At 49.3% G+C, this 26,497-nt stretch overlaps 1 protein-coding gene across 1 annotated transcript; it reads left to right on the top strand.

Moving 5' to 3' along the window:
- The first annotated feature begins 255 nt into the window (after positions 1–255).
- Positions 256–26,497, top strand: LBX2 (ladybird homeobox 2). Its single transcript, XM_069632494.1, has 2 exons — positions 256–1,402; positions 24,916–26,497. The coding sequence occupies exons 1-2, from the start codon at positions 1,078–1,080 to the stop codon at positions 25,392–25,394; spliced, it is 804 nt and encodes a 267-aa protein (XP_069488595.1). The 5' UTR covers positions 256–1,077; the 3' UTR covers positions 25,395–26,497.

The raw sequence follows: 26,497 nt of genomic DNA, 5'->3' as shown, positions 1-26,497 counted from the left end.
GTGTGTGTGTGCGTGCGCGCACAGCCGGCCCTCCCCGAGCCGCCCTGCTTCTGTTCCGGCTGCAGAGCAAACGTGAGCGCACGGAAATGGCAGGCTGTGGCGGACGAGCTCGTCACCCCCCGCCCCTCCCACCCCCCTCTCCAACCCGGACTGCGATACTTCTAAACGCATGATTTATTACCCCGCCCCCCCTGAAAGAGGTAAAGTTTGTTAATAGGAGTAAACAGTGGAGCAATTAGCGGCCGGCAGTCACACCGTGCCAGGAGGCAGTAAAACACTGAGGCCGAGCCCCCACCCCTCCACGTGTTGCGGGGGTGGGGGGGGGGGGCGCCCGCCTCCCTTCCCTCACGCCAAAGTTTGCCGACACTCCCCCTCCCCCCGCTCGCTGCCACTGTCGCTTTAAGGGTCTGCAGCTGGGTGGGTAGAGTGGCGGTAAGTGGGCATTGATCAGCGCCCAATCACCAGAGCGACTCGTTAGCAGGGGCTCCGCTGCGGGAGGGGGTGTGACTGCCCCCCCTTCCCCACTCCCGGACCTGCAGCAGGGCTGCCCCCCTCCGCCGTGCTCATTCTGTTCGGATGGTCCTCACGGGTCACTCACTCCTCGCTGCTTCTCTCTCCGCGGGCTGGGGTCTGACGCGGGCGGGCTGCCCCCTCGCTGGTGTCTGACCCTCTGTGGTGCAGAGTGGGGAGACCGGCTTGCCCCCTGGGTGGAGTGCCAAGCTGCCCCGCCTGAACGGTGCTATTGGGGTGTAGGAAGGTCCAGCCTGCCCTTCCCTGGCATCTGCTGGGGGCGACCCGGTGAACCCCCCCCCCCCCCTCAGCCGCATGGAGGGGACAAGAGGAGAGCGGCCCTTGCTGGTGTCCTGAAGAGGGACACACCACGACCACCCCGGATTGGCATCGCTGAGCTGCGTGGATAAAACCCCCGAACCCCTCGAGGCGCAATGAGGCGACGGTGGGGCCTTTGAGGGAACCTCCTTCTGGAAAAGTGGGCTCCAGATTCTCCCCACACTGACCCCCGAGCCTTGGATTTACACAGTGGGCTATTGGAATTTACAAGGGCGGGGGCCCTTGGCCATGAGCTCCACCAAAGACATGAAGCCCGGGACACTGCTGCCCTCCAGGAGCGAAGAGAGGAGACGGGGCCCCCTGGACCAGCTGCCGCCCCCTGCCAACTCCAACAAGCCCCTGACTCCCTTCAGTATCGAGGACATACTGAACAAGCCCTCCGTGAAAAAGGTACCGTGCAGCCACGGGGGCCCCCGGTCCCAGGAGAAGGGGTCCGGGCCGGGAGGGCCCAGGAACGGGGTGAACGCCCCCTCGTCCCCGCTCTGCGCCCTGGAGGAACTGGCCAGCAAGACTTTCAAGGGCCTGGAAGTGAGTGTGCTGCAAGCGGCGGAAGGTGAGTGGAACCCCGAGCAAACAGACCCTGAGATGCTTGACTCTGATCCATAGAGCCTAGGAAGCTTGACTCGAGCCGCTAGAAACCCCGAGAGGCGTAAATCTGAGACCTACAGCCCGATAGACCCAACCTTGACACCCAGACCCTGAGAGATTCAAACCTAACACTCATAATCCAGAGAGACTCCAATCGTGGCACCTAGACCCTGAGAGATTCAACCCTGGCACCCAGGTACAGAGAGACCCCGAACCTCACACTCAGAACCCCGAGATATTCAACCCTGACTCTCAGAACCTGAGATGCTTGACTCCGATACATAGAACCGTCGTAGCTTGAATGAAGCCCCCAGAAACCCTGAGATTCGTAAACCTGAGTCCTACAACCCGATAGACCCAACCATGACACCCAGACCCAGAGAGATCCCAAACCTAACACTAAGAACCCCGACAGATTCAACCCTGACACCCAGTACTCGAGAGACCTCAAAGCTAACACCCAGAACGCTAGGCGATTAAACCCTGACACTCAGAACCCCCAAGAGATTTAACCCTGACACCTAGACCCTGAGAGATTAAACTGAATTCAGAACCTGAGGGACACTAGCCAAACACTCAGAACCCTGAGAGATGAAACCCTGACACCCAGCACCCGAGACAACCCAGAACTGACACTCAGCACCCCGAGAGATTCAACTCTGACACCCAGCACCCGAGAGACCCCAGACCTGACACTCAGAACCCTGAGAGAATGAACCCTGACACACAGACCCTGAGAGATTCAACCCTGACACCCAGAACCCGAGACAACCCAGACCTAACACCCAGAACGCTAGGCGATTAAACCCTGACACCCAGAACCTGAGTGACCCTAAAGCTAACGCTCAGAACCCAGAAAGAGTGAACCCTAAAACACAGAAGCCGAGAGACCCCAAACCTGAGACTCTGGACCCCGAGAGACTCAGCCCCGACACTGAACTCGGGAGACCCAACGCGAACCCCCGGCCCCTCAGGGGACCATATTCCCGGGAGACTTAACTCTATCTCCCAGACCCTGGGTCTGGGAGACTCTTGACTCCCAGAGCTTGAGAGGCAATGCTGCCTCCCAGAACCAGAGGTAAGTTACCCATGACACCTAGAATCTGAGAGACTTACCTCCGACAGAACGCAGATTAGAAACTCAGCGCTGGCACATGGACGCTTTCAACTAATCCCCGACGCTGCTATGCCAGTCCCGCACTCATGCCTGGCACCCAAAACCTGGAGCATCTCCAGACAGTCGCCTGACACCCAGTAGCCAAGAGACGTGTTTTACCAACAACCCTTTACCTACTTAACATTGGCACCCAAGAGCCGAGAGACTTACACCCTGATTCGTGGAACTGTGCAAGTGTATTTTTGTTGTGCGAAGTTACTTTGCACTGCAAAAATACACGTTCCACAGTTCCATGAATCAGGGTGTTTGTGGGCAGTGAAAATTCACTCTGCACAGAGCAAAAAAATTCACGAATCAGGCCCTTAATTCTGAAGGCGAACATCTTCGAGTTCACCCGGCGAAGCGGGAAGGGAAGAGGTTAAACAGGGACCCCCGCGAGGCCAGAGACGAGCTCTGGTCCCCTGGCACGGTCTGGCCTGCAGGGCAGCAGGCAGTGCCCTGGCAGGTCAGCCTGGGCTGCCCCACATGCCTGCTAGTGTAGTGCCTTGAAGCACCGAGCCTCTGCTAGTCTCGGACAGCGTTATTGCCGTACTTGCGTACTTTAAAAGCCGCCGTTTGCCAAACACGTCCCCAAAACGGTGCCCCCCCCCATGTTACACGCAGACACATTTCAATAGGTGAGAGGGGGTTCCCTTTGTGTGCCATACTAACTCAATTTGCTCCCCAGAATATGACGCTTCACTCTGCCAGCTGCTCACAAATTGCGAGATTTAGCGCCTGCTTTCCGCAGCACTGGGGCGCCCTCCCTTCTGACTCCCCTTAAAGCGCTTTACCAGGCATTTTATTTATTTATTTATTTATTTGCATTTATAAAGCGCACAGAACTGCCCTGGGGCATCGTGGCGCTGTTACAGCAGACTTAGTCATGAACACAAGCATAGGAATGTGTTTACAGATGTAAACCGAGTTACCGAGTACATTTCACATTGGTAATAAACATTGAGCTTAGAGGTTATGCTAGGCATGTTGCCCCCCAGCCACCGATGACTGCCCCACGACTTGAAGAATAGACTGCATTGCCACGTTGCCCCCCCACACCCATCCCCCCCCCCAGCCCACTACAGACACTCCCCACAAATGTTCTGAATTGTACAAACACGGGAAACCGGGACTGAACTCTCAGCCAATTGGACACAGCACGTATTCTAGTTTATAAATATGTTGCGTACGGCCATGCCCCCACCCCTCCCATGCCACCTGTCCCTGCTGCCCCCGGCCCTATATACGTGCATTACCCACCAGGTCCACCAGCATATAGCGAGATTAATGGCCCGAATCACAGAATTATTTGCGCGGTTCAAAGTGACGTTTCAATGCAGACAAAAATCACAATTCACGGAACTGTGCAAAGTGTATTTTTGCATTGCAAAGTCCGCGCAAAGTCATGTTTGAACCGTGCTAAAAATTCCATGAATCGGGTCCTAAGCGCTCACGTTCTAGTCCGTGCACTTTAGGCTCTAGAAGTTGCACGAGGTGCACACGCCACATGGTTGCATTTCTAAGACACCCCGGGGCGTTGATCAGCACTGTTTATGCTATAAGCTCACATTATAAAGGCGCAGCCTCTCTTGACGAACGGAGCGGGGCCAGGTTCAGAGCGTGGTATAACGGGAAAGCACTGTTATGATGCGCATAATGGAATCCGGCCCGATTGGGGGGGGGGGGTGTAGAGTGGGCTGGGGATTATAGTCACTCGATTGCACGCAATGCAGAAGACCTATACATGTTAATATGAATCACCAGCGTCTTGTCAGCCACCCAACCCAACCGCACAAACCCCAAAAATATATGTGTGCGTCCGCAAGTCCGCGGACTCTCCGATGTGATTACGCGTATCTATGGACACGTGTCTGTGATGTTGCTGATATGTTGCATATATGCACATGTGTATACACCCGATCTATATGCTGAATATGTTGTGTCTGGTTTGTCTGCACTCCGTGTTCAGTGTCCGCCGCCCAGGACCCCCCCCCCCTCCCCCCAAGACATCGACGCGTGCTGCGGGCATTCTCTTGCAACCTTCCCTTCATTTGGAAATAAATACTTTGCCTGTAGTGTGGCTGTGGAATGAGACATTTCTGGACGTTTAAGCAGTCGCCATACAGTCGCCGTGTAAAAAACGGGGTTGTGTACGTTCGAAACCCCTCAAGTCATGTCTCATGTCTAATAATTATAATAAGAACGTTAATAGCCCGGGTGAAATATTCGCTAATAGTGAACAACTCGTACGTTAAGTTATTTATTTCCATTGGAATTCCGACGTGAAACATTGAGGATTTACACGGAATTGTGCCAATCCCCGGAGAGGCGCGGGTCGGTGCAAGGAAGCGAACGGCAAGGTGGGGGCTGGGGCATATTCCCCCGCGGGCTCTGACACCCGAAGCTTCCCAAGAAATGCTCGGGGTACCCGACTCACAGCGGGGGCCCGGCGGCGACTGCACGCCCAGAGTCTGGCTGACAAGCATGGCCACATTCAGACCCGCGCCGTGTGCGGTGTGAGGCTCAGAGTCTGGGTAATAACGTGAGGCTCAGAGTCTGGGTAACAACGTGAGGCTCAGAGTCTGGGTAACAATAATGGCCACATTAGTAACAATAACGGCTCAATTCGCACACGCGCCGTGTGTGGTGTGAGGCTCAGAGTCTGTGTAACAATAATGGCCACATTCGTACCCGCGCCGTGTGTGGTGTGAGGCTCAGTGTCTGGGTAACAACGTGAGGCTCAGAGTCTGGGTAACAATAATGGCCAAATTAGTAACAATAACGACTCAATTCGCACACGCGCCGTGTGTGGTGTGAGGCTCAGAGTCTCGGTAACAATAATGACCACATTCGGACCCGCGCCGTGTGCGGTGTGAGGCTCAGATTGAGGGTAACAATAACGGCCAAATTAGGACCCACGCGTGTGCGGTGTGAGGCGCTCAGTCAGGGTAACAACGTGAGGCTCAGAGTCTGGGTAACAATAATGGCCACATTCGGACCCGCGCCGTGTGCGGTGTCAGGCTCAGAGTGAGGGTAACAATAACGGACAAATTAGGACCCACGTGTGTGCGGTGTGAGGCGCTCAGTCAGGGTAACAACGTGAGGTTCAGAGTCTGGGTAACAATAATGGCCACATTCGGACCCGCGCCGTGTGCGGTGTGAGGCTCAGAGTCTGGGTAACAATAACGGCCGAATTAGGACCCACGCGTGTGCTGTGTGAGGCGCTCAGTCAGGGTAACAACGTGAGGCTCAGAGTCTGTGTAACAATAACGGCCGAATTAGGACCCACGCGTGTGCTGTGTGAGGCGCTCAGTCAGGCTAACAACGTGAGGCTCAGAGTCTGGGTAACAATAATGGCCACATTCGGACCCGCGCCGTGTGCGGTGTGAGGCTCAGAGTCTGGGTAACAATAACGGCCGAATTAGGACCCACGCGTGTGCTGTGTGAGGCGCTCAGTCAGGGTAACAACGTGAGGCTCAGAGTCTGGGTAACAATAACGGCCGAATTAGGACCCACGCGTGTGCTGTGTGAGGCGCTCAGTCAGGGTAACAACGTGAGGCTCAGAGTCTGGGTAACAATAATGGCCAAATTAGTAACAATAACGGCTCAATTCGCACACGCGCCGTGTGTGGTGTGAGGCTCAGAGCCTGTGTAACAATAATGGCCAAATTTGGACCCACACTAGGAGAACAGTGTCAACAAGGTTAATGCCCCCTGTTAAATAGTAACACACCATAAAAAATAGCAACACAGCTAGTACACGTCATAATAGAAATATAATTAACTAACATAATACTGATAACAGTAACTCAACACACAAACTTATTTTACAGAATAACAAAACTAGTTAAAATAATATAAATACTATTAGCGAACACAACACTGAGAACAGTAACACAACATACAAAATATTAAATACTGAAACGAGCGTCAACAAAATAAAAGATGGTAGTTAACATTATAATACACTGCTATTGTGACTCTTATTATTGTTGTAATGATCTCAAATAGTTTGTAATGATCTCAAATAGTGTGTATACATATATATGTGTGTCTACATGAAACACACGCGTATACGTGGCGTTTGACAATGCCTCGACCGTTCACCTCCATACGTCATTCTAATTGTCGTAGGCACTCGTGGGTGGATGGGCACACGTGTGTAAGCATGTGTGCATCTATGAATCTCCGTCTATGTGTATGTACAGGGAGTAATAGATGGATGGGTGTGTGTGCGCGCGCGCCTGTGTGGGTGAATATTATTTGCACGGTGCAAAGTGACTTTTCACTGCTCAAAAATGACTTTGTACTGCCGACACAGACCCCGATTCTTGGACCTGTGCAAAGTGTATTTTTGCATTGCAAATTCAGTGCAAAGTCACTTTACACTGCACCAATCACTTTGCACTGCCACAAAAATCACTTTGCACAGTTGCATGTTATCAGGGTTTGTGTCGGCAGTGCAAAGCCACTTTGCACCGTGCAAATATTCCATGAATCGGGCGCCGTGTCTGCAGTGATTGCGTAAATATACTCCTGGCAGAGGCTGCGAGGCCCGGATCTCGCCGCAGGAGACCGGGACGAACCAACACCTTCACACAGGCTCAGCCCGAACCTACAGGGCACACCCTGCCCTCCGCGGGTACTCTGAGAGATGGGAAAGGGGCCCCGAGACCCTCACACGGACCCGAGTGCACCCCCCACACACGGTGCACCGCGCGGGGGAATTGCAATACAGCGCCTCGTGTACTTGCATGGGTGCTTCCGCGGGTGCCGTATGGCGATGTGGGGTATGGTTGCAGCGCAGTCCGTGGGTGCGGTGCGAGGTTCGCATGAAGCACTCATTTCATTCACAGTTTCAACATAGCAGTTTATGTTATCCTTAGAGCACAGCCCGTGAGTCCCGGGGGTTTGGGGGGGGGGGGGGGCAATAGATCGCCCTTTTGCTTGCATGTTTTCTTACACACGTGCAATTAAGCAGTTTGTGGTGTTGTTATAACACCGTCAATGGGCGCCCAGAGTCGATGTAATAAAGCGCCTTGTTTCCTGTATGTGGGTGGGCTTTCGGAGTTGTACTATGGCGGGTTGTGTTACTGTTGAAGCGCTATCCAGGGGTACCCCGGAAAGGCTCCATTACTCGCTAGTGTTCCTGTACCTGTGCTTTGGGGTTGCAATAACGCGGTTTATGTTATTTGTGTTGCGTAGTCGGGGGTGCACCGGTAGTTTGTGATAAAGCGCTTTACTTCATTGCCTCTGTGCTGCTTTCGGAGTTGCAACATGGCTCTTCGTGTTATTGTTGAAGCGCTATCCGTGGGTACCCTGGGAGGCGCCATTAACTCGCTAGTGTTACTCTACCTGTGCTTTGGGAGTTTCAATAAGGCGGTTTGTGTTATGTGTATAGCGTAGTCGGGGGGTGCACCGGTAGTTTGTGATAAAGCGCGTTTCTTCATTGACTCTCTGCAACCAGGCGGTTTGTGTTATCGTTATAGCGCGGTCATGCCGTCCGTGGGGACCTTATAATACCGGCCCCCCTCCTATAGAGCGGTACACGGGAGCTGGAACATGCGGTGCGTCAGGTTGATAGGATATTCGGGGGACCGGACGAGAAAGCGCCTTTCCATTATAAATCCGATTGAAAAACGCTGAGGCCCAAAGCGTGGAGTTTAAGTATACGGCGCTTTCTATGGAGCGGTTTAAGAGCTGCATCAGGAGCGCGTGGTCGAGAGCTTGCCGCCACTGGATGGAACCAGGCACTTGGTGCACTGGGGGTGGGGGCAGGGGGGGCACGCACGCGCTTTATCTCCTTGCTGTCGCCACTGCACAGGCAACTTCCGGGACACTGCGGTCGCAACAAGGCCCGCCATGTGTGTCTTTTAAAGCGGGAGGAGGGTGTGAAAAGCGCGTTATGTTGTTGTTATTAATTGCAAGTCCGGGTATTACCAATGACAGCGGGTGGACACGCTCCTCTTCACCCACTGCCCCCCCCCCCACAGCCCGAATCCTGGGCCCCCTCCTGGGCACACTGAGGAGGGTACGTGTTTAAAACCGAGGATGTCCCCGGTTACAGCATAAGGTGCCAGGCCCTGTCCGGACAAGAAGAGCCGCTTTAATATCGGGGCCCGAGTCATATCCTAAGAGAACATACGAAAGTATTCCGGACATTCCCCCCCGCCCCCTCCCCAAATCTCCTCAACTGCCCGAGGCCCCCACCCACAATGGCTCCCCAATAAGCGAGATTCCCCTTCTCCTCGCAGAGTTTTTTTCACGTGGTTGAAAGCCCCAAAACGATATAAACATAATAATGTGTGTGTGTGTGTATATGTGTGCATTTGCACACACGCGCGCGAACTGTAGGAATGCCCCTTTAAATGCGTATGCGTGGGTGTATTTCTTTGATGTTTGTACACGATACTGTTATTTAATCAGTGTTTACAGACACCCACATGAGTGATATTGACTGGAATACAGGACGTGTCCAAGCACGTGTGCTTTTCACACGCACTAGGGACGTTCACACGAGATACTGCGCTATTCTGCTCCGGTTTTATAGCCCACGATGCCGCGAGGAGCTCTGGTGAGGAGCGCGGGAGTCTGTCCGGGCACTATTCCAGCACAATGCCCGCTCCGCGCGGCGAGAGGCGGGCTTCTAACTGGAAGTGCCCGTGCCACCCCGCAGACAGCTCCCCCGACTACCCCAGGAAAGAGAACCTCTCACGCCCTTGACATCACCGAGTCAGCGCTCCCTGCGTGGTCCCCAGCCAATGCAGCGCTTCACGTCAGTGACGTCATTCGGTGTAGCATACCCTCACTGCATTGGAGTGTGAGGAGATATGTTCAAACAATAGCGCACATGCAACTCTTGTATGTCATGTAGGACACCGTTCCCATTATGTATTATGTTTATATAGCCCGGCCAAGGCCCCGAAGGGCGTCGTGGCGCTGTACAGGTAGAAGGCGCCGATATGACATACCTTTCACGCGCCCGAGTATCTGTCACTGCCAGAGCAGTTGCTGGCGTTACTATAAGTGGAGAGTCCTGGCTAGTGAGCTGCAGAGGGGAATGCATGCGTTGCTAACAGAGTAGAACGCAGACCAAGGAGGCTCTATGCCCTCAAATGGGAAAGCGAAATGGGAGGGGTGTCAGATTAACCCTGAGAGGGGAAAGTGACACGGGAGGTGTCTCAGATTAACAGGAGTACATGCCCTCAGAAGGGAAAGTGACAGGGGAGGTGTCTCAGATTAAGAGGAGTACATGCTCTCAGAGGGGAAAGTGGCAGATGAGGTGTCTCAGATTAAGAGGAGTACATGCCCTCAGAGGGGAAAGTGGCAGGTGAGGTGTCTCAGATTAAGAGGAGTACATGCCCTCAGAGTGGAAAGTGGCAGGTGAGGTGTCTCAGATTAAGAGGAGTACATGCCCTCAGAGGGGAAAGTGGCAGGTGAGGTGTCTCAGATTAAGAGGAGTACATGCCCTCAGAGTGGAAAGTGGCAGGTGAGGTGTCTCAGATTTAGAGGAGTACATGCCTCCAGAGGGGAAAGTGACAGGGGAGGTGTCTCAGATTAAGAGGAGTACATGCCTCCAGAGGGGAAAGTGACAGGGGAGGTGTCTCAGATTAAGAAGGATGTATACCCTAAAAGGGGAAAGTGACAGGTGAGGTGTCTCAGATTAAGAAGTTGTTGGGGTATATGCCTTCAGAGGGGAAAGTGACAGGTGAGGTGTCACAGATTAAGAAGGATGTATACCCTCAGAGGGGAAAGTGACAGGTGAGGTGTCTCAGATTAAGAAGGATGTATACCCTCAGAGGGGAAAGTGACAGGTGAGGTGCCTCAGATTAAGAAGGATGTATACCCTAAGAGGGGAAAGTGACAGGTGAGGTGTCTCAGATTAAGAGATTGTTGGGGTATATGCCTTCAGAGGGGAAAGTGACAGGTGAGGTGTCTCATATTAAGAAGGATGTATACCCTCAGAGGGGAAAGTGACAGGTGAGGTGTCTCAGATTAAGAAGGATGTATACCCTCAGAGGGGAAAGTGACAGGGGAGGTGTCTCAGATTAAGAGGAGTACATGCCCTCAGAGGGGAAAGTGACAGGGGAGGTGTCTCAGATTAAGAAGATGTATACCCTAAAAGGGGAAAGTGACAGGTGAGGTGTCTCAGATTAAGAAGGATGTATACCCTAAGAGGGGAAAGTGACAGGTGAGGTGTCTCAGATTAAGAAGGATGTATACCCTAAAGGGGGAAAGTGACAGGTGAGGTGTCTCAGGTTAAGAAGGATGTATACCCTCAGACGGGAAAGTGACAGGTGAGGTGTCTCAGATTAAGAGGTTGTTGGGGTATATGCCTTCAGAGGGGAAAGTGACAGGTGTCTCAGATTAAGAGGAGTACATGCCATCAGAGTGGAAACTGACATGGGAGGGGTGTCAGATTAACCCCCAGAGGGTAAAGTGACAGGTGAGATGTCTCAGATTAAGAGGGTATATGACCTCAGAGGGGAAAGTGACAGGTGAGGTGTCTCAGATTAAGAGGTTGTTGGGGTATATGCCTTCAGAGGGGAAAGTGACAGGTGAGGTGTCTCAGATTAAGAAGGATGTATACCCTCAGAGGGGAAAGTGACAGGTGAGGTGTCTCAGATTAAGAAGGATGTATACCCTAAGAGGGGAAAGTGACAGGTGAGGTGTCTCAGATTAAGAGGTTGTTGGGGTATATGCCTTCAGAGGGGAAAGTGACAGGTGTCTCAGATTAAGAGGAGTACATGCCATCAGAGTGGAAACTGACATGGGAGGGGTGTCAGATTAACCCCCAGAGGGTAAAGTGACAGGTGAGGTGTCTCAGATTAAGAGGGTATATGACCTCAGAGGGGAAAGTGACGTGTGAGGTGCACTCTGAGGGGGACGTGACAGGTGAGATGTCCAGATTAAGGGGGGGGGGTGCCCTCAGAGCGGAACGTGACAGCTGAGTGGTTTGTGTGACTATCATTCAGCGCGATCAGCCCAGACGATAGGAGGCCTATGAGAACTACCCCGGGAGCTGAGACGCTGAGTAGGACGAGGAGGGAGCATGAGTGCCTGCCCCAGGACACCAGAAGAAAACAAGAAGATACCATGAGTACTGACCCAGGACATAGAGCAAAACAAGGGGGGGTGTTATGAATACTACCTTAGCGCATGGAGTACCACACAGAGGGACCATGAGTACTGACCCCAGGGCATAGAGGAGAGTAAGGAGGAAAATCCCCGGACATTGGGGTGGGTGGGGGGCATATGAGAACTACCCCGGGAGTTGAGACGCTGAGGAGGACGAGGAGGGAGCGTGAGTGCCTGCCCCAGGGCACCAGAAGAAAACGAGAAGACACCATGAGTACTGATCCAGGACATAGAGGAAAACAAAGGACTATAAATATTATTACCCCAAGACATGGAGGAGCAAAATTAGGAATCATGAGTGCAACCGCAGGATACGAGGTGTCATAATGAGGAATCGTGAGTGCCACCCCAGGACATGGAGGATCATAGTATGGAATTACGAGTGCCATCCTAGGACATGGAGGAGCGTAGTGAGGAATCATGAGTGCCATCCCAAGGCCTAGGGGAACATAATTAGGAATTACGAGTGGCACACAGGGCATGGAGGATCATTTTGAGGAATCATGCGTGCCACCCAGGTCATAGAGGAGAATAGTAAGGAATAATGAGTGCCACCGCAAGACATGGGCACGCACAAGGTGGATCTTGAAAGGCAAAGCGAAGACAAACTAGACCCAGAATAGATGAAAGCAGCAGAGGAAGTGGCACGCCCGCCTGGCAAGAGGCTTGGACTGGCCTACAGGGCACTGGGCATTGCCCGACCTGCAGAGCCAAGATGCTAGTGCGGGACTTTTGGCCAAAGTGGGTCAGTTTGATGAGTTACTTCACTGTGCAGATGGCAGCTTTGACCCGAAGGAAGTAACTACATAAATACTCTTTAAAATGCACAATTTGCAACACATTTAATGGAAATATCCCCAGTGGTTACTACTCAGTCTGCCAGAAAAGGAACACATTGCCATTTGCAACTCTGGGACACTTTTTCATTGGGCCCAGACCCAATTTCATGCCCAGTTCGACCCCACTGAAGGCACATAGAAGACCACACGAGTGAGCAAAAGGCACTAGGAAGGTGCTTTGTTTACATCTGATGTTGCACGAGGGCCAGGCTCACTGCTAACCGCCTCGTCATCTTACCCAGGCCATGACTCAGCCAATGTTCGCTCACACGCTGCACTGTGATAAACGAATGCAGGGTGTGATCAAACCCACACACCCAAGACCCGGGAGAGTGACATGCTGCCCACAACCTGTGCTTTAAGACTTCCAGCTCTCAACCCCCTACCCCAACAGACACACAGCCCACCCCAGAATGGCAGCCTCACCCTGCCCCTCCATCACCAGACAACAAGGATCACACGCATCCATCACTCACTAAACTCACCAACCCTGCCACCCACCCTCGCCATCTCAGCAAGCTCTAGAGCAAGGGTCTGTAAACTATGGTTCTCTGGATATGTTGGACCACAACTCCCATCAGCCCCCGCCATTACAGTGAATAGTGTGGGATCCCGGGAGTCATAGTCTAAAACATCTGGCCAGCCGCAGATTCCAGACCCAGGCCCCAGATGAAACCATGCACAGGCTCTATGGTGCCGAACACAACACGCAGAGAAACACACGCACAGCCCACACCCAAAGGCCCACTGCAGACACAGTCAGCTGCATGGCACCACTGTGGGAGGGGAAAGGGTGGGCGGAGGGGAGGTACAAAGTGTTCTGTGTAGGAGTGTAAGTAGTTATGAATAATAGCACACACGAAACTCCACATACAGGTGCAGTGTTTGGGAGACAGCGAGGTGGCAAAGCCACCCGTCCGCAGTCATTACAGTAAAGACATAATGCCGAGCTGCTTATAACCAACTAATCAGGCATATGCACACGTGCACCCACATGTGGGTAATGGTAAAGCACAGCCTATGGTGCACAGACAATGTAATAGCAAGCCCTGCTCCCACTAACGCACACGCAGCCCAACCCAAAGTGCCAAGAAGCCAGGCAGGTGGCAAACATGGGCTATACCAGGACTCAATGTAACATAGGTGTGAGTACATTACTAGCCTGATGGTGTAGAGGGCCACCAGACGAGACCATGAGGCTTGCACAAGGACATGGAAGGACACAATGAGGGTCCTTGAGTACTACCACAGACATAGGGGGGGCACAGTCAGGGAATCTGGGCACGGGACACGGCTGGAGCCCGATGTAGCTTCAGAATTAACACCAGAGGGCACAGAGGAGTCCAAGGAGCGATGAAGGCCTTCACCCCCAGGACATGGAGGAGCCCAGTGAGGGGCCCTGAGTACTACCCCAGACATCGGAGGGTCACAGTCAGGGAATCTTGGTACCAATCCCAGGGCATTGCAGGATCCGATGAACTGCGCCACGCGGCTTCAATGGACTTTCCTGTTCTCACATTTCAGGTGAAAGGGATATTTTCAAACCTGTGTAAACCCAACATCATACCGATATTTTTATTATTATTTTTTTTTGCCACATATATATATGCATATTAAGCTTTTATAGGTAATATGTCCATATTTTGTTAATGTATGTCCATATATGTTGAAACTCCTTTACATTTTTAAAACGCATTAAGGTTGTAGCTTAGAAACGGGAAACGTCTGGAAACGTTGGCAGTGCCAGTGTTACGCTTACCCCATCACACAGTCTGCATCAGGCCCAGCACTACCAATCACACAGTCTACACCAGGCCCACCACTACCCCATCACGCAGTCTACACCAGGCCCATCACGCAGTCTGCACCAGGCCCATCACTACCCCATCACGCAGTCTGCACCAGACCCAGCCCTACCCCATCACGCAGTCTGCACCAGGCCCACCACTACCCCATCACGCAGTCTGCACCAGACCCAGCACTACCCCATCACACAGTCTGCACCAGGCCCAGCACAACCCCATCACACAGGGTGCACCAGGCCCAGCACTACCAATCACACAGTCTACACCAGGCCCACCACTACCCCATCATGCAGGCTGCACCAGGCCCAGCACTACCCCATCACGCAGGCTGCACCAGGCCCAGCACTACCCCATCACACAGTCTGCACCAGGCACAGCACTACCCATCACACAGTCTGCACCAGGCCCAGTACTACCAATCACACAGTCTGCACCACGCCAGCACTAACCCATCACGCAGTCTGCACCAGACCCAGTACTACCCCATCACACAGTCTGCACCAGGCCCACCACTACCCCATCACGCAGTCTGCACCAGACCCAGCACTACCCCATCACACAGTCTGCACCAGGCCCAGCACAACCCCATCACACAGGGTGCACCAGGCCCAGCACTACCAATCACACAGTCTACACCAGGCCCACCACTACCCCATCATGCAAGCTGCACCAGGCCCAGCACTACCCCATCACGCAGGCTGCACCAGGCCCAGCACTACCCCATCACACAGTCTGCACCAGGCACAGCACTACCCATCACACAGTCTGCACCAGGCCCAGTACTACCAATCACACAGTCTGCACCAGGCCCAGCACTACCCCATCACACAGTCTGCACCAGGCCCAGCACTACCAATCACACAGTCTACACCAGGCCCACCACTACCAATCACACAGTCTGCACCAGACCCAGCACTCTCCCCATCACACAGTCTGCACCAGGCCCAGTACTACCAATCACACAGTCTGCACCAGACCCAGCACTACCCCATCACACAGTCTGCACCAGGCCCAGCACAACCCCATCACACAGTCTGCACCAGGCCCAGCACAATGCACATGAGACCAACTCTCGCTGCAGCACTGCTCAGCAAGGCTCCTATCAGCATTACTCCCACAGCACTGCTCTTAGCTACAATACTCAGAGTTAGTGTTGAGTAGAGAGGTAGTGTGAGTAAAGGTAGCTTTTCAAGTGTGATGGCAATGTTTATACTGACCACGTTCAATGAGTATACAGTTTAATTTAGTGTTGTTTGGGTATTTTGGCAGTAACTTTAATAATAGCATTCCAACTTTCCTAGACTTGAACTTGTTTATGTGTTAGTCGTTCCTCTTTCTTTAAAAAAATACGTGTTCTCTCATTTCCTGTTTGTGTGTGTATGTGTGTTCCTAAGAGTTTGGGTGTGGTTCTGTGTGGGCTTCGCAGTATTTGCAGGTAGTGTTTTTAGTGTTTGTGCGGTTCGTGTTTGCGTATGATCGATTGAGAAAGTGTTGTGTATGTGTGTGTGGAGATGGTGGTGTGTGTGTGTAGGGGTGTGTGCGGGCTATCTCTTAATATTCCGACTATGTTGTTTGTATGGGTATTCCAAGTATGTTGTCTCTGATCGCAGACGTTCTGAGTGCAATCTGTTCTGTGAAATGTGCATAATTTTACTCTATGCAGCATAGTGTATATGCGTGTGAATATTCCATGAATAGTGTCGGTGGTTATTGTGTGTGTGTGTGTGTGTCTAACTGTGCAAGTGTATGCTGAGATACACATCTTTTTTGAATACCCCCACATAGGGCTTTTAGAATGTGTGCTTGTGTGTTGGTGGGGAAATAATGTGGGTGGGTGATAGGTTGTGTGGTGCTTTCGTGCATGTGCTCGTGCGTGTGTTTTAATCTGTGTGGGTGCAATCTGTGGGTGGTTGGGTATTTTGGGGTGTGGGTATGTGCGGTGTATTTATGTGTGTAGTGTTCCTTTGGTGTGTGGCTTGTGCATGCATGGGAGAGCCTGCAGTTATTTGTGTTCTGAGTTTCTGGTAGTTGTGTGTGTAAATGTACATGCATGATCTAGAGACGCGTGCTAGTGATTTTACGCGGATGTGAGTATATGTTATGTCAAAGGATATTTATACCGTACACTATTACCACCGGACTGGTCCCCTGGAGCTCTGGCGGATCTGAAAAGCAAGAGGGTAGGGTAAGTTAGTAGGACTGAGTGGTAAAAGCACAAGAGAGCTGTGATGTGCTGTTGGCAGCTTCAGTTCGGTTTACACCGTTCACGTAGCATAGGTGTGATTGTTCAATCAGTTGTCATGTGCTGTTGTGCTGGGCTGTGTGTCATGTGCTTGCGCGCATATGTGTGCGTGCGTGGGTCGTGGTCTCTGCGGGATTCGGTGGTGTGTGCTGTGGGTGTGTGTGTGCATAATCAGAGCATATTGTACATGCACATGAAGAGTGCATTTATTGTGGTTGCCTGTGTGCTCTGAACATTTTGGCTGTACTTATGCTCCATGTAAATTCTATCTGTCTTTATTTGTTTTTTTAAATTGTACATTTAGTTTAATTTACAAAAACTGTAAGCACATACAAATACAAATCTTTAAACACATATAAGTATAAAAGGAAAGACATTTCTTATATATAAAAGTCTAACAAACATAAAGACTTTGCATGATCCTCGTGAACATTATGAGTAAAAAAGAATAATTGTGTTAAAAACATTCCAACAGTCATCTTCCCCACATCTCTGCTTTTTTCCCCACTTCTTTGCATACTCCAAGGGCAGCAGCGGTTATAACTATAGATTGAGCGCCACACAGCGTTGACCAAAATTGATCTTCACGGATTCTGCTCATATTTTTTACATATCCCGAACACCCTTTCGCATAAGAGTGGGCCAGTTCCGGACAAGCTGTTAATATGTGACGACAGGTCTCGCCTTCTTAGTGGCAGTCTACAATAAGAATCAGTTGGAGAGGTGGCCTGCCATGTGCCCCTCTATTCTTTAGTGGGAAGAGGTTTAACCTTAGATAGTGTGTGAGGTTGTAGCTCAATTGAGCAGGCCTCAGTCAAGTAACGGCCTGGTCTGTAATAAGGAACACTCTGATGGCAGTACTCCTCTGTCTCCTTCTACTCCTCTTCTTCTGTAGTTTATCCATCTTCCGGGCCCTGTCGCGTCATTTTGTTTTTGTTTTTATTATCGTTTCAAATTTCGAGGAGATAACACAGATATCTGGCTCTATGTCTAATGCTGTAATGTGGGTTTTGCAGTTGATTTTAAATCATTAATAAAGGCGTTTATACGATCGTCGTCCATGCTATCTCCTAGCAGTTGTAATAGAGCATTTGAGTTCCCGGCTGTTTTTAAGAGTTTGGCGTCTGACAATCTAGGTCGTACACACAATTCAGACTATAGTGAGCACAGCCCGTACTTTAACCGTAACGCCTCGACCGGGACAGATTTTGGCAAGTTGATAATTGTACGAAACAACTTACCTTCAATTTTCTTTAACCATTGGGGGTGTGTACTGGGCAGTGCATCGAGTGAGTACAGTAGAGCGGGAACAATACTTAATCAATAGACTTCCAAAAGGTCCTCAAAATTGTGCCTTCCATGTTTCACATAACCAGTGCTTTCAAGTCAGAGGGAACTGGTCTGATTTTAACAAAATAACCCAAGCATGGAATTTCTCTAATCCTTTCCTATTCGATTTTATGAAGGTAGCAGGGTAAGGGACCTGTTTCAGGGGTGCCCTTACTCAGGCACATTCTCTTAGTCTCTTGTGCATGTCTAAATTGTAAATATATTTCTGTAATTTAAAACATGTCTTGAGTTTGGCTGACCTGACAGTTTACATTTTTAGGGTGTCACTGATTTCAGGGCCACGGTCTTCCCAATAATCTCTCAAACAGAAGCAGGGAATTTCGAGGTGCGCACCCTACATTTTTTCGCTGCACCTCTGTAAACACAGAAGCTCATTTTCTAGGTTCTGGAGTAGAACAGTGAGGCAATATTAATGCACACCTCACTTTTACACTCCGGGGCCTTTTGCACCCAGCTGGAGGCAGGGGGCACATGTTTTTACACCTGCATCCGAGTACCCTGCAGGCGTAAACGGGGGGGATCCGCCTGCTGGAAACAGGTCCTTTCTACAGGAATGCATAGTTAATGCTGCTTGCAAAGCGTCATTTGCAGGCGTCCCTCCATGTTTCGCAAAACACCGTAAAAGAAAGGAGTCACGGAGATTCTCCTGTTGTGTTCCTCTTTACTTTTGCACTCTGTTTTGCAGAAGTGGAACATTGCAGGCAGGGTAGCCGATAGCAATTGCATGCCAGCGTTGGCAGATGCCTGCCTGCAACTTAAAGCTAGCGACTTGCATGTGGAACGACCAGCACAGCATGCAAAGAAACTTAAGGGGAGAACCTCGAAAAACGTAGGGCCTGATTCCCCGAGCGATTGCGCCGTTAGAAAACACTTCCGTGAAGCAGCCCCTTCAACTGTACACATGTTGGGAAGCTTCGCAACATGTTTTATTCCATCATTAGAAACATAACTCATCCTTGTAGAGGGTTTGTTTGTTTAGCTTTGCATTTGTGGAGCGCACGCATCAGGGCGCTCTACAAATGTTATTGTGTTGGTAAGTGGATAGGTGTTTAGTGTTTTGTTTGTGTGCTTGTTGAATGTGTTGTTTTTTTGTGTAAGCATATGTGCATGTATTTATACTGGTTAATGTAATATGTTTTTAGGACTATTGTTTACATTGTAATGCGTTTTTCAAATGTGCAGTACCCTTGCCACATATGTAGGCATGTTCTTAGTGCATGTGTTAGACATACACATATGAGTAGATTTTTTGTTTTTGATATGTTATTTCAGGGGGTGATTTTATATTTCCAAAATGTTGTTATTATTTTATTTTTAGTTTTTAATAATAGGCCAAACCATGATAGTGTAATTCACAGTGCATGTAAGAACTTTTCTAAAATATGTGTCCCCAATGATTTATTTCTGTTTTAAGGGAATATTTTACGTATTGCATGCCACTTATGTTGAAAGTTTGTGTTTAGTGCGGTCGATTATCGCATGCTTTTTGCTGAATGTTGTCTCAATATTTTTAAATGTTTTGTTTTGTTCCACCGATATTACTGCATGTGTACGGGAGCTCTGTAGCCTATTGTGTACGGGAGCTCTGTAGCCTATTGGCTCTGCCGGTCCTTTCGTGCGTTTCGTAGAGTATTTTTTATTTTCAGTATCACTTTCATTAACTGACATTAGTATGCCCCGAAAACCTACAACACATTTGGGCACGCTGGACACATAGCAGTCGCTAGCACCCACGCCATCTCCTGTCTCCACTCAGCGCCCATCCACATGTCTGACCTTGTGGGTTGCTCTCTACCGGAGCCTGGCCAGCCCTGCTAAGACTGATTGTTGAGAGAGAGAGAGAGAGAGAGAGAGAGAGAGAAAGAGAGAGAGAGAGAGTCTCTGAGGCTGTAGATATTTTTTGTGTATGCTTTCTTTGTATATCTGCCATTTCATGTTTCTTCTCCGACCCCACTGTGCACAGAAGGTCCTCATTCATGGAAGTGTTTTATAATGGCGCAATCCCATAGGAAAACGTTCCATGAATCAAGCCAACAGCCGCCCTATAGCACGTTGGATGCAACCAAAGGGGATCATTTGCGATTTAAGCTTCATTTCAAGTATTCTCTTCATTTAATGATGTCTCCTTTGAGGCTCATTCGCCGACTAATGGCCCTGAATCACAAAGCATTTTTCAATAGGATCATACCATTGGAAAATGTATTTATGACCCAAGCCCTGTCTCTGTTTGGCGGGGTATTGGTTGGGAGCTGGAGATATGTGTGATTTGTTGAAGAGTTTTTATTTCGGAGTCCGTTTTCTGTTTTGGCGTCTGACCCTCATACGCAGGTACCGCAACCGTATGTGTGACCGAGGGCGGTGGAAAAAATCTTGAAAATTGAAGCGGACCATTTTGAGATATCATGGTGTAAATAGGGCATTGTTGTAGCCATCTCAGAGTTTCAAAGATGAAACAGGTTTTTACAACAATCCTTTTAGACTTGAAAACATCAATGAAACGTTGCCAAATTTGCCATTACGGTGCAGATGTGGCCAGATCAGAGGCATTCCAATTCAGGGAAGTTTTGGGAGGGTAGCGCAGGGGCAACACACTTGTCTTGGAAGCAAGAAACGGTCCTGGCCTCCGGTATTGCGCGCGCTATAAAAAATTCATTAATTTCATGGACAAGAACAAAAGTTACATCGGAATTCTTTATGCAGTTTCCCCTGTCAAGTGTCGTGTAACCTCAACTTTAGCGCCGCAAACACGACTCTGTGATTTATAATCCATTGCATTTGTAAAGTCGCGGAAACCGCTTAACATAGTGGAAGAGCCTTTGCAGTTATGAACTTTCTATTAATATCACCATTTTGGGAGGCTTTGAACTCGGTCGTCCATGGACAAAACTCTAAAAATCTTTTCAAGCAAAAGTTCGGCTCACTTGGATTTTTTCTGTTGCAAAGTTTCATGAAGTACCGTTCGGGAATGGGAGGGCAGAGTTATATGGTATAGCGTTCTTCTATCGATGGGTGTAATTTCAATGTGTTTTTTTCAGGGTACATTTTTCTGACAAAAACTCATCAAAATATATAGGGGTTGTGAAAGTATATATAAGGGGTGGGTGGGTCAGGAATAGGTAAAACAAAATAGTGGATGGGGATTTGGGGGGGAACACCCCAAAAATAAAAATAAATCAATTTCAATAAGTTTTCTCTGTAAAAAATACTCATGAAAAAACCCATTGAAATTACACCTGTCGATGAAATGACATAAAACCAGTTATATCAAGGGGAAATTATAGGAAAAGTGTTTATATTTACATTTAGGTGGAGTGTGAGACACAGGGACAAATAGAAGGCAATACAGCGCTCAATTAGACACCCACATTGTGTTATTCCAAATCTTATTATTTTTCATTGACAAACTCACTGTTGTACAAAAGATTCAAAATGCGCACCTGTAAGAACTGCATACAAAACCATTTCACATTGCTATCAAGAGAGTTAAACATTAGATAACATATTAGCATGTGGTCTAACTGTTTAATCATCTCACAGAGTGATTGCGGCAGTTGCTGGAAGTCAGGCTCAGGTACAGTATAGCCAATTAATTCTACATGCATGTAGAAACATGGCACACATATAAACTCCCTTGACCCGTACACACGCATTCTAATCCTACTCCATGACCTCCAAAACTCTGGACTTCGGTCCACCGAGGGCGTTTCCACTGCCAGTGCTTTGAGACTATAATAATGGTAAAAGGAGCTATATAAATGACAATAACAGTACAATACAATAGCACCCTGAAGGAATCGGCTGAAATTAGTGGCAATTTGATCCATGACTCAAAGGTGGGGGCCTGTCATATTCACTGCCACATCATCACAAAAGACACCCCCAAACTGTACACTGCTTGCAGTTGACATTTTGTATGAAAACTTTACAGGCACCTTACTGTGTGGCTTTTTGGCCCAGAAACTAAGCTCTCATCATTTTCTATGAACGAAACTGAATTTTTACAAACATCTCTTGTTATTTAAATCCAGAAGCTCAATTAGAGAGCACCTCCACTTTGATCTTACACAGTCCTTATGCACCCCATAGCTGTTGTTACTTCTTTGATTTGTACAATTTTCTACAATCTCTGGAAATTTTAAATTAGTAATAGCTCTCTGCTCAATGGACAAGACCTTACGCTGGCCAAAATGAATATTTTGTGAGACAGCTATTGGCCCAATAGATCCTGCTAGTTTTCATGCAACTTCCCACTTTCATTTGAGTGTTATACCTAATGACCGAGCGGCTCCTGAAAATCCTCAGGGCATTTTAGAAGAAGCCATGCTGGTTAATTTCTCTGGCAGATTTCAGCCGGCCTGCGGTAGAATCAGTGATATCATTGGTCATCGATGAGTATGGAGGGTGGAAGATGGCGGTATTCGCAACCTTCGATACCATGAACCATACCATCCTTCTGGTGCATTTTCATGGACTCGTGATTAGTGGCGGAGCACTCTGCTGGATCAGACATTTTTTGGGACAAACATGAATCTAGTCCCCTTTGAATTATCAAAACAACTGGCCAAGTGTGGAGTACCCCAGGTCTCAGCCCGTTCCTCCTTATTCATGTGTATCTCTGTGCACTAGTTAAACTGATTCTGTCTTTTGGGATGCGTTGTGCGCATGTGCGTTAAATGAGCATTCAAGCATTCAATTGCACTTAGATAGAGATGCTAAAGCCTTCCGTCTTAATTTCACTAAGTGTATGTCGGCGGACGTGAAGGGACGCCAAGCGACTGAATTTAAGACGTCAAAAGTCCCGTTTATAATCTGTGGAGCATCAAGCAAAGTCTGGGCCTTGAACCCGAGTCTCAGTGTTGGACCCAGCGTCACGCCCTAGTTTTCCCTACGAAGGTGGCTTGTGCTCTAGCAAGCGTCCCTTCATCGTTTGGGGCACCTAGAAAGCTCAGCAAGTGGTCTGGCCTTCTCGGTGAGAGCTGCTACACTCTGGAACAATAGTTCTGTTCCACTCAAGACTAAACTGATTATCTTCAGTTCCGCAAACCCTAGAACATGTATAGGTTGGCAAAGGCTTATGTTTCCAGTGTCCATAGCACCATGATTAGTGCCATGCTGGCCCTTTGTGAGTCGTGCTTTAGAAATGCAAAGTGTTCATAGCATAATCAAGGATGTATAGGGGTCATAGCCACTCACGGCAATCGTAGTCAATGAATTAAAGACTTTTGCGGCCAACACTTTGGGAGAAATGTTTTGTTCCCCAAAACAGAAAATCTGTCATGAAGCAAACTCTCATGCTAAAGTAAGCAATGCTGGCAGTACTTGATGGTTACCTAAAGAGTAACGCAAAAGTGGCTGAGTTCCATCTGAAACACCTTTGCTGCTGTGTTATTACCACAAGTAAGATAGCTCAGTGGATTGAGTGCTCATTTCTGGGATATGGATGCGCTTTGCAAGTTGCACGGTCGCATCTCAACAAGGCCAACTCAACCTCTCATCCTTCCGAGGTCAACTTCGTTTGGGTGATAACTGTATGTAAATATGTTCCATGTACAGCGCTTTGGCGAAAGCGACATATATATAACAAATCATTTTCAGTATTAAAATGGCTAGGCCCTTTCCCAGAAAAGGCCGTCACCAGAGAGGCTCCCTTATGCCGCCCCACATTAAAAAACATTTCTTTTTATAAATATGGAGCCACTCTGAGACAGGTCCCGGGCCTCGAAACAGTGGGTAGTACACTGTGTATTCTCGTCTGCTGTTCCAGCCACCTGATTGGCTGAGCTCCCTTCCCCGGGTGGGAATGCCTCCTGTCAGGCTTCTCTCCCGATATTGCAATGCTTCTCCTTCATCTGTCCTTGTTTTTACGTAGCGTCGCTTAGCCCTCATCAAAGGCTCTAACGGCGCACGAGGCCGTTATCAGCTAATAATGGCTTTGTGAAGGTGGCATGATTGCTTAGAAAATTACAAAACATACTTTATTGGAGTTGGAACAATGAAAACTTAATTGAATAGGAGGGCACCACGTGGGGTTTAAAGGTATTTTATTTTAAAGTTGTAGGTTATTCAGCATGTGGCAAAAAAAAAATCTGAGTTTATTTGAAGCAAATGTAAAAGGTGAAATGCTACAGAAGGGCTGCGTTCGAAACAGTACTGGATTTTATGTTTATTTGGAACTTTAGGACTGTGCACTCTCAGTGCTATGTTGAAACAGTTGTGATTTCGAAACCACATGTATTCTTAGTTTAAGTGTTTTGAATACGATTTATTGTGTTTATCATCTGATATATTGTATTATTCATACAATATCCTTCCTTTCAGTTTTTTATTTTTATTGATTGCATAGACTTATTTCAGTCTTTTCTTATTGGATTAATTTCATACAACCGTTTTTCTTGAATTTTGAATTCAGTTTTACAATCATGTCTCATTGCTTGGCATTATTTCAAAGAATTGTGCTTCTTTCTTCCCTCAACACGTGTTTCCCCGTGGTAATGTCTATGTCTCATCAGGAGAGATACTGCAAAAAAGAAAAAAGTACAGTAGACATCAACAAATACAGATTCAATAAGAATATGGATTGAAGATAGAATTGTAGAAAAAGTACTCGATTTTAGGCTGTTTTAAGGAACCTTTCCCCCCTCCCCCTGCACTATCCACCCTTCTCTCTATATAAATCCCCACCCCTCTCTTTTCTCATTATCCCCCTTCATACTATTACATTTCATCTCACTGCAGCACCGCTCCGACCTTTCCCAACATTTTCCATCTCCCGGTCTCCTTCCTAATCTCCTTTCACTTCGCTTCAATATATCCTTCCTTCCCTCGCTTTATCCACGTTTCTTTGTGCCTCTCCCACCTCTTGCGCTCCCACCCCCCACCACTTTCTTGCTCAACTCTTCCATCTTCCACCATCTGGTTCTAACTGTGTGTCTTGCTCCTCTCTTCCAGGCCGGGACCACCTAAACTCGTTTGGGCACCGCCAGAGCTCCAAAAAGCGCCGAAAGTCGCGCACCGCCTTCACCAACCACCAGATCTACGAGCTGGAGAAACGCTTTTTGTACCAGAAGTATTTGTCCCCGGCGGACCGGGACCAGATCGCGCAACAGCTGGGCCTCAGCAACGCGCAGGTCATCACCTGGTTCCAGAACCGCCGGGCCAAGCTGAAGCGGGACCTTGAGGAGATGAAGGCCGACGTGGAGTCGCTCAAGAAACTGCCCCCCCACGCCTTGGAGAAACTGGCCACCATGCCTGAGCTGGAGGAAGAGACAGTCCTCCACAAGGCCTCCCACCCCCGGGCCCTGTCCCCCTGCGGGTCCACATCCCCCCAAGGGCTGAGGGGCTGCTACCCACACTCCCCACAGTCCTCCTCCCTGGACCATACCACGGACGAGTTCTCCGAGGATGAGGAGATTGAGGTGGACGACTGAGGGACTAGCTGCCAGTGGGCCGTCTTTGCCACCCCTTTATACCAGCACCTACTGGGCACACGTGAATGTGGAAGGGGCACAAATGTATTTATTAAAACAGAAGCGAATTGCTTCATCTCCAGAGAAAAGGCCTCAGACCCTTCCTCCACACAGACCCAGGGGCTCCCTGGCCCTCCACATTGCCTGGATGGAAGAGTTTGTCTGTGCAGCTGGGAAGCGGCGTGCGCATGCGCACTCGGAGGCGATGGCGTCATGGCGTCATGGCGTGTGCCCTGCACGCAGCACGCACAGGGGAAAGAACCAGGGCTCAGCCCTGCTACTCTGTGGGAGACCCTCAGATAAACCTGCTGAGGAGAAGGGTGGGGGGTGGCACAGCCCTGCCACTTGATCAACTTCTGACACTTTCCAAAGACACACTTTGGGGTCCTGTGTTTACCCGCGCCCCTTTCATGTCTGTCAGCTGTTTCTCGCCTCTGAAAGCAAAAGGGCAAACTCATTACATGTGTGTTTTTACCAAATACACCTCAGATCTTAAGGAAGAAAAGAAGGACAGCAAACTGTGAAGCAAGGACTTGGCTCCTCGCGCCCTCTCCCCTGGAGGGAAATCCTATTGGCCCCGTGTCTCCTCCTCGTGCTCCCCCTCTCCTGGCGCCCTTACCCCCTGTGCAAGGCGGCATAAAATGACTACACACCACAAGGAGTTCAGCCAAACAGAAAAACCAAAAAAAGGCCCTCTGAACACATTCGCAGACTTTTTAAGGGCCGCGTTGTGTATAGAGTCTCGCCCTGGTGTTTTTTTTTTTTTAATGTTGAAATTCTTGTTCGTTTTTTGGGGCTTGAATGTTTGTTATAAATTAGATCACTTGGTGTATGACCACGTGTGAGTGTTTCTGGCCTCCACCAAAGCGTCTAAAAAAACCTATGGCCATAGAGTGGGGTGAAGGGGGCGGGGGATGCCATCACCTTCCTTTCATAACGTTGAACTCTTTTCTGGGGGTCTGGGGGGCATGGAGAAGTCATGGGCAGGGGAGAGAGGAGGGAGCAGTGGGCACACTGGGCCACAGAACTGGCAAATGTATGTATTTTCTCCCAGAAACCGATTT

Source organism: Ambystoma mexicanum, chromosome 6q (genome assembly GCF_040938575.1).
Source record: "Ambystoma mexicanum isolate Mex_15411 chromosome 6q, UKY_AmexF1_1, whole genome shotgun sequence".
NCBI classification, from domain to species: Eukaryota; Metazoa; Chordata; class Amphibia; order Caudata; family Ambystomatidae; genus Ambystoma; species Ambystoma mexicanum.
Note: the sequence above shows the minus strand (reverse complement) of the source record. Positions and strands in the feature narration are given on the sequence as shown.

Bases quoted from the DNA above. Each gene is read 5' to 3' on its own strand.
- LBX2 (XM_069632494.1), top strand. From the start codon at position 1,078: ATGAGCTCCACCAAAGACATGAAGCCCGGGACACTGCTGCCCTCCAGG. The intron at 1,403-24,915 runs GTGAGTGGAACC...CCTCTCTTCCAG, and splicing joins TGTGCTGCAAGCGGCGGAAG to GCCGGGACCACCTAAACTCG.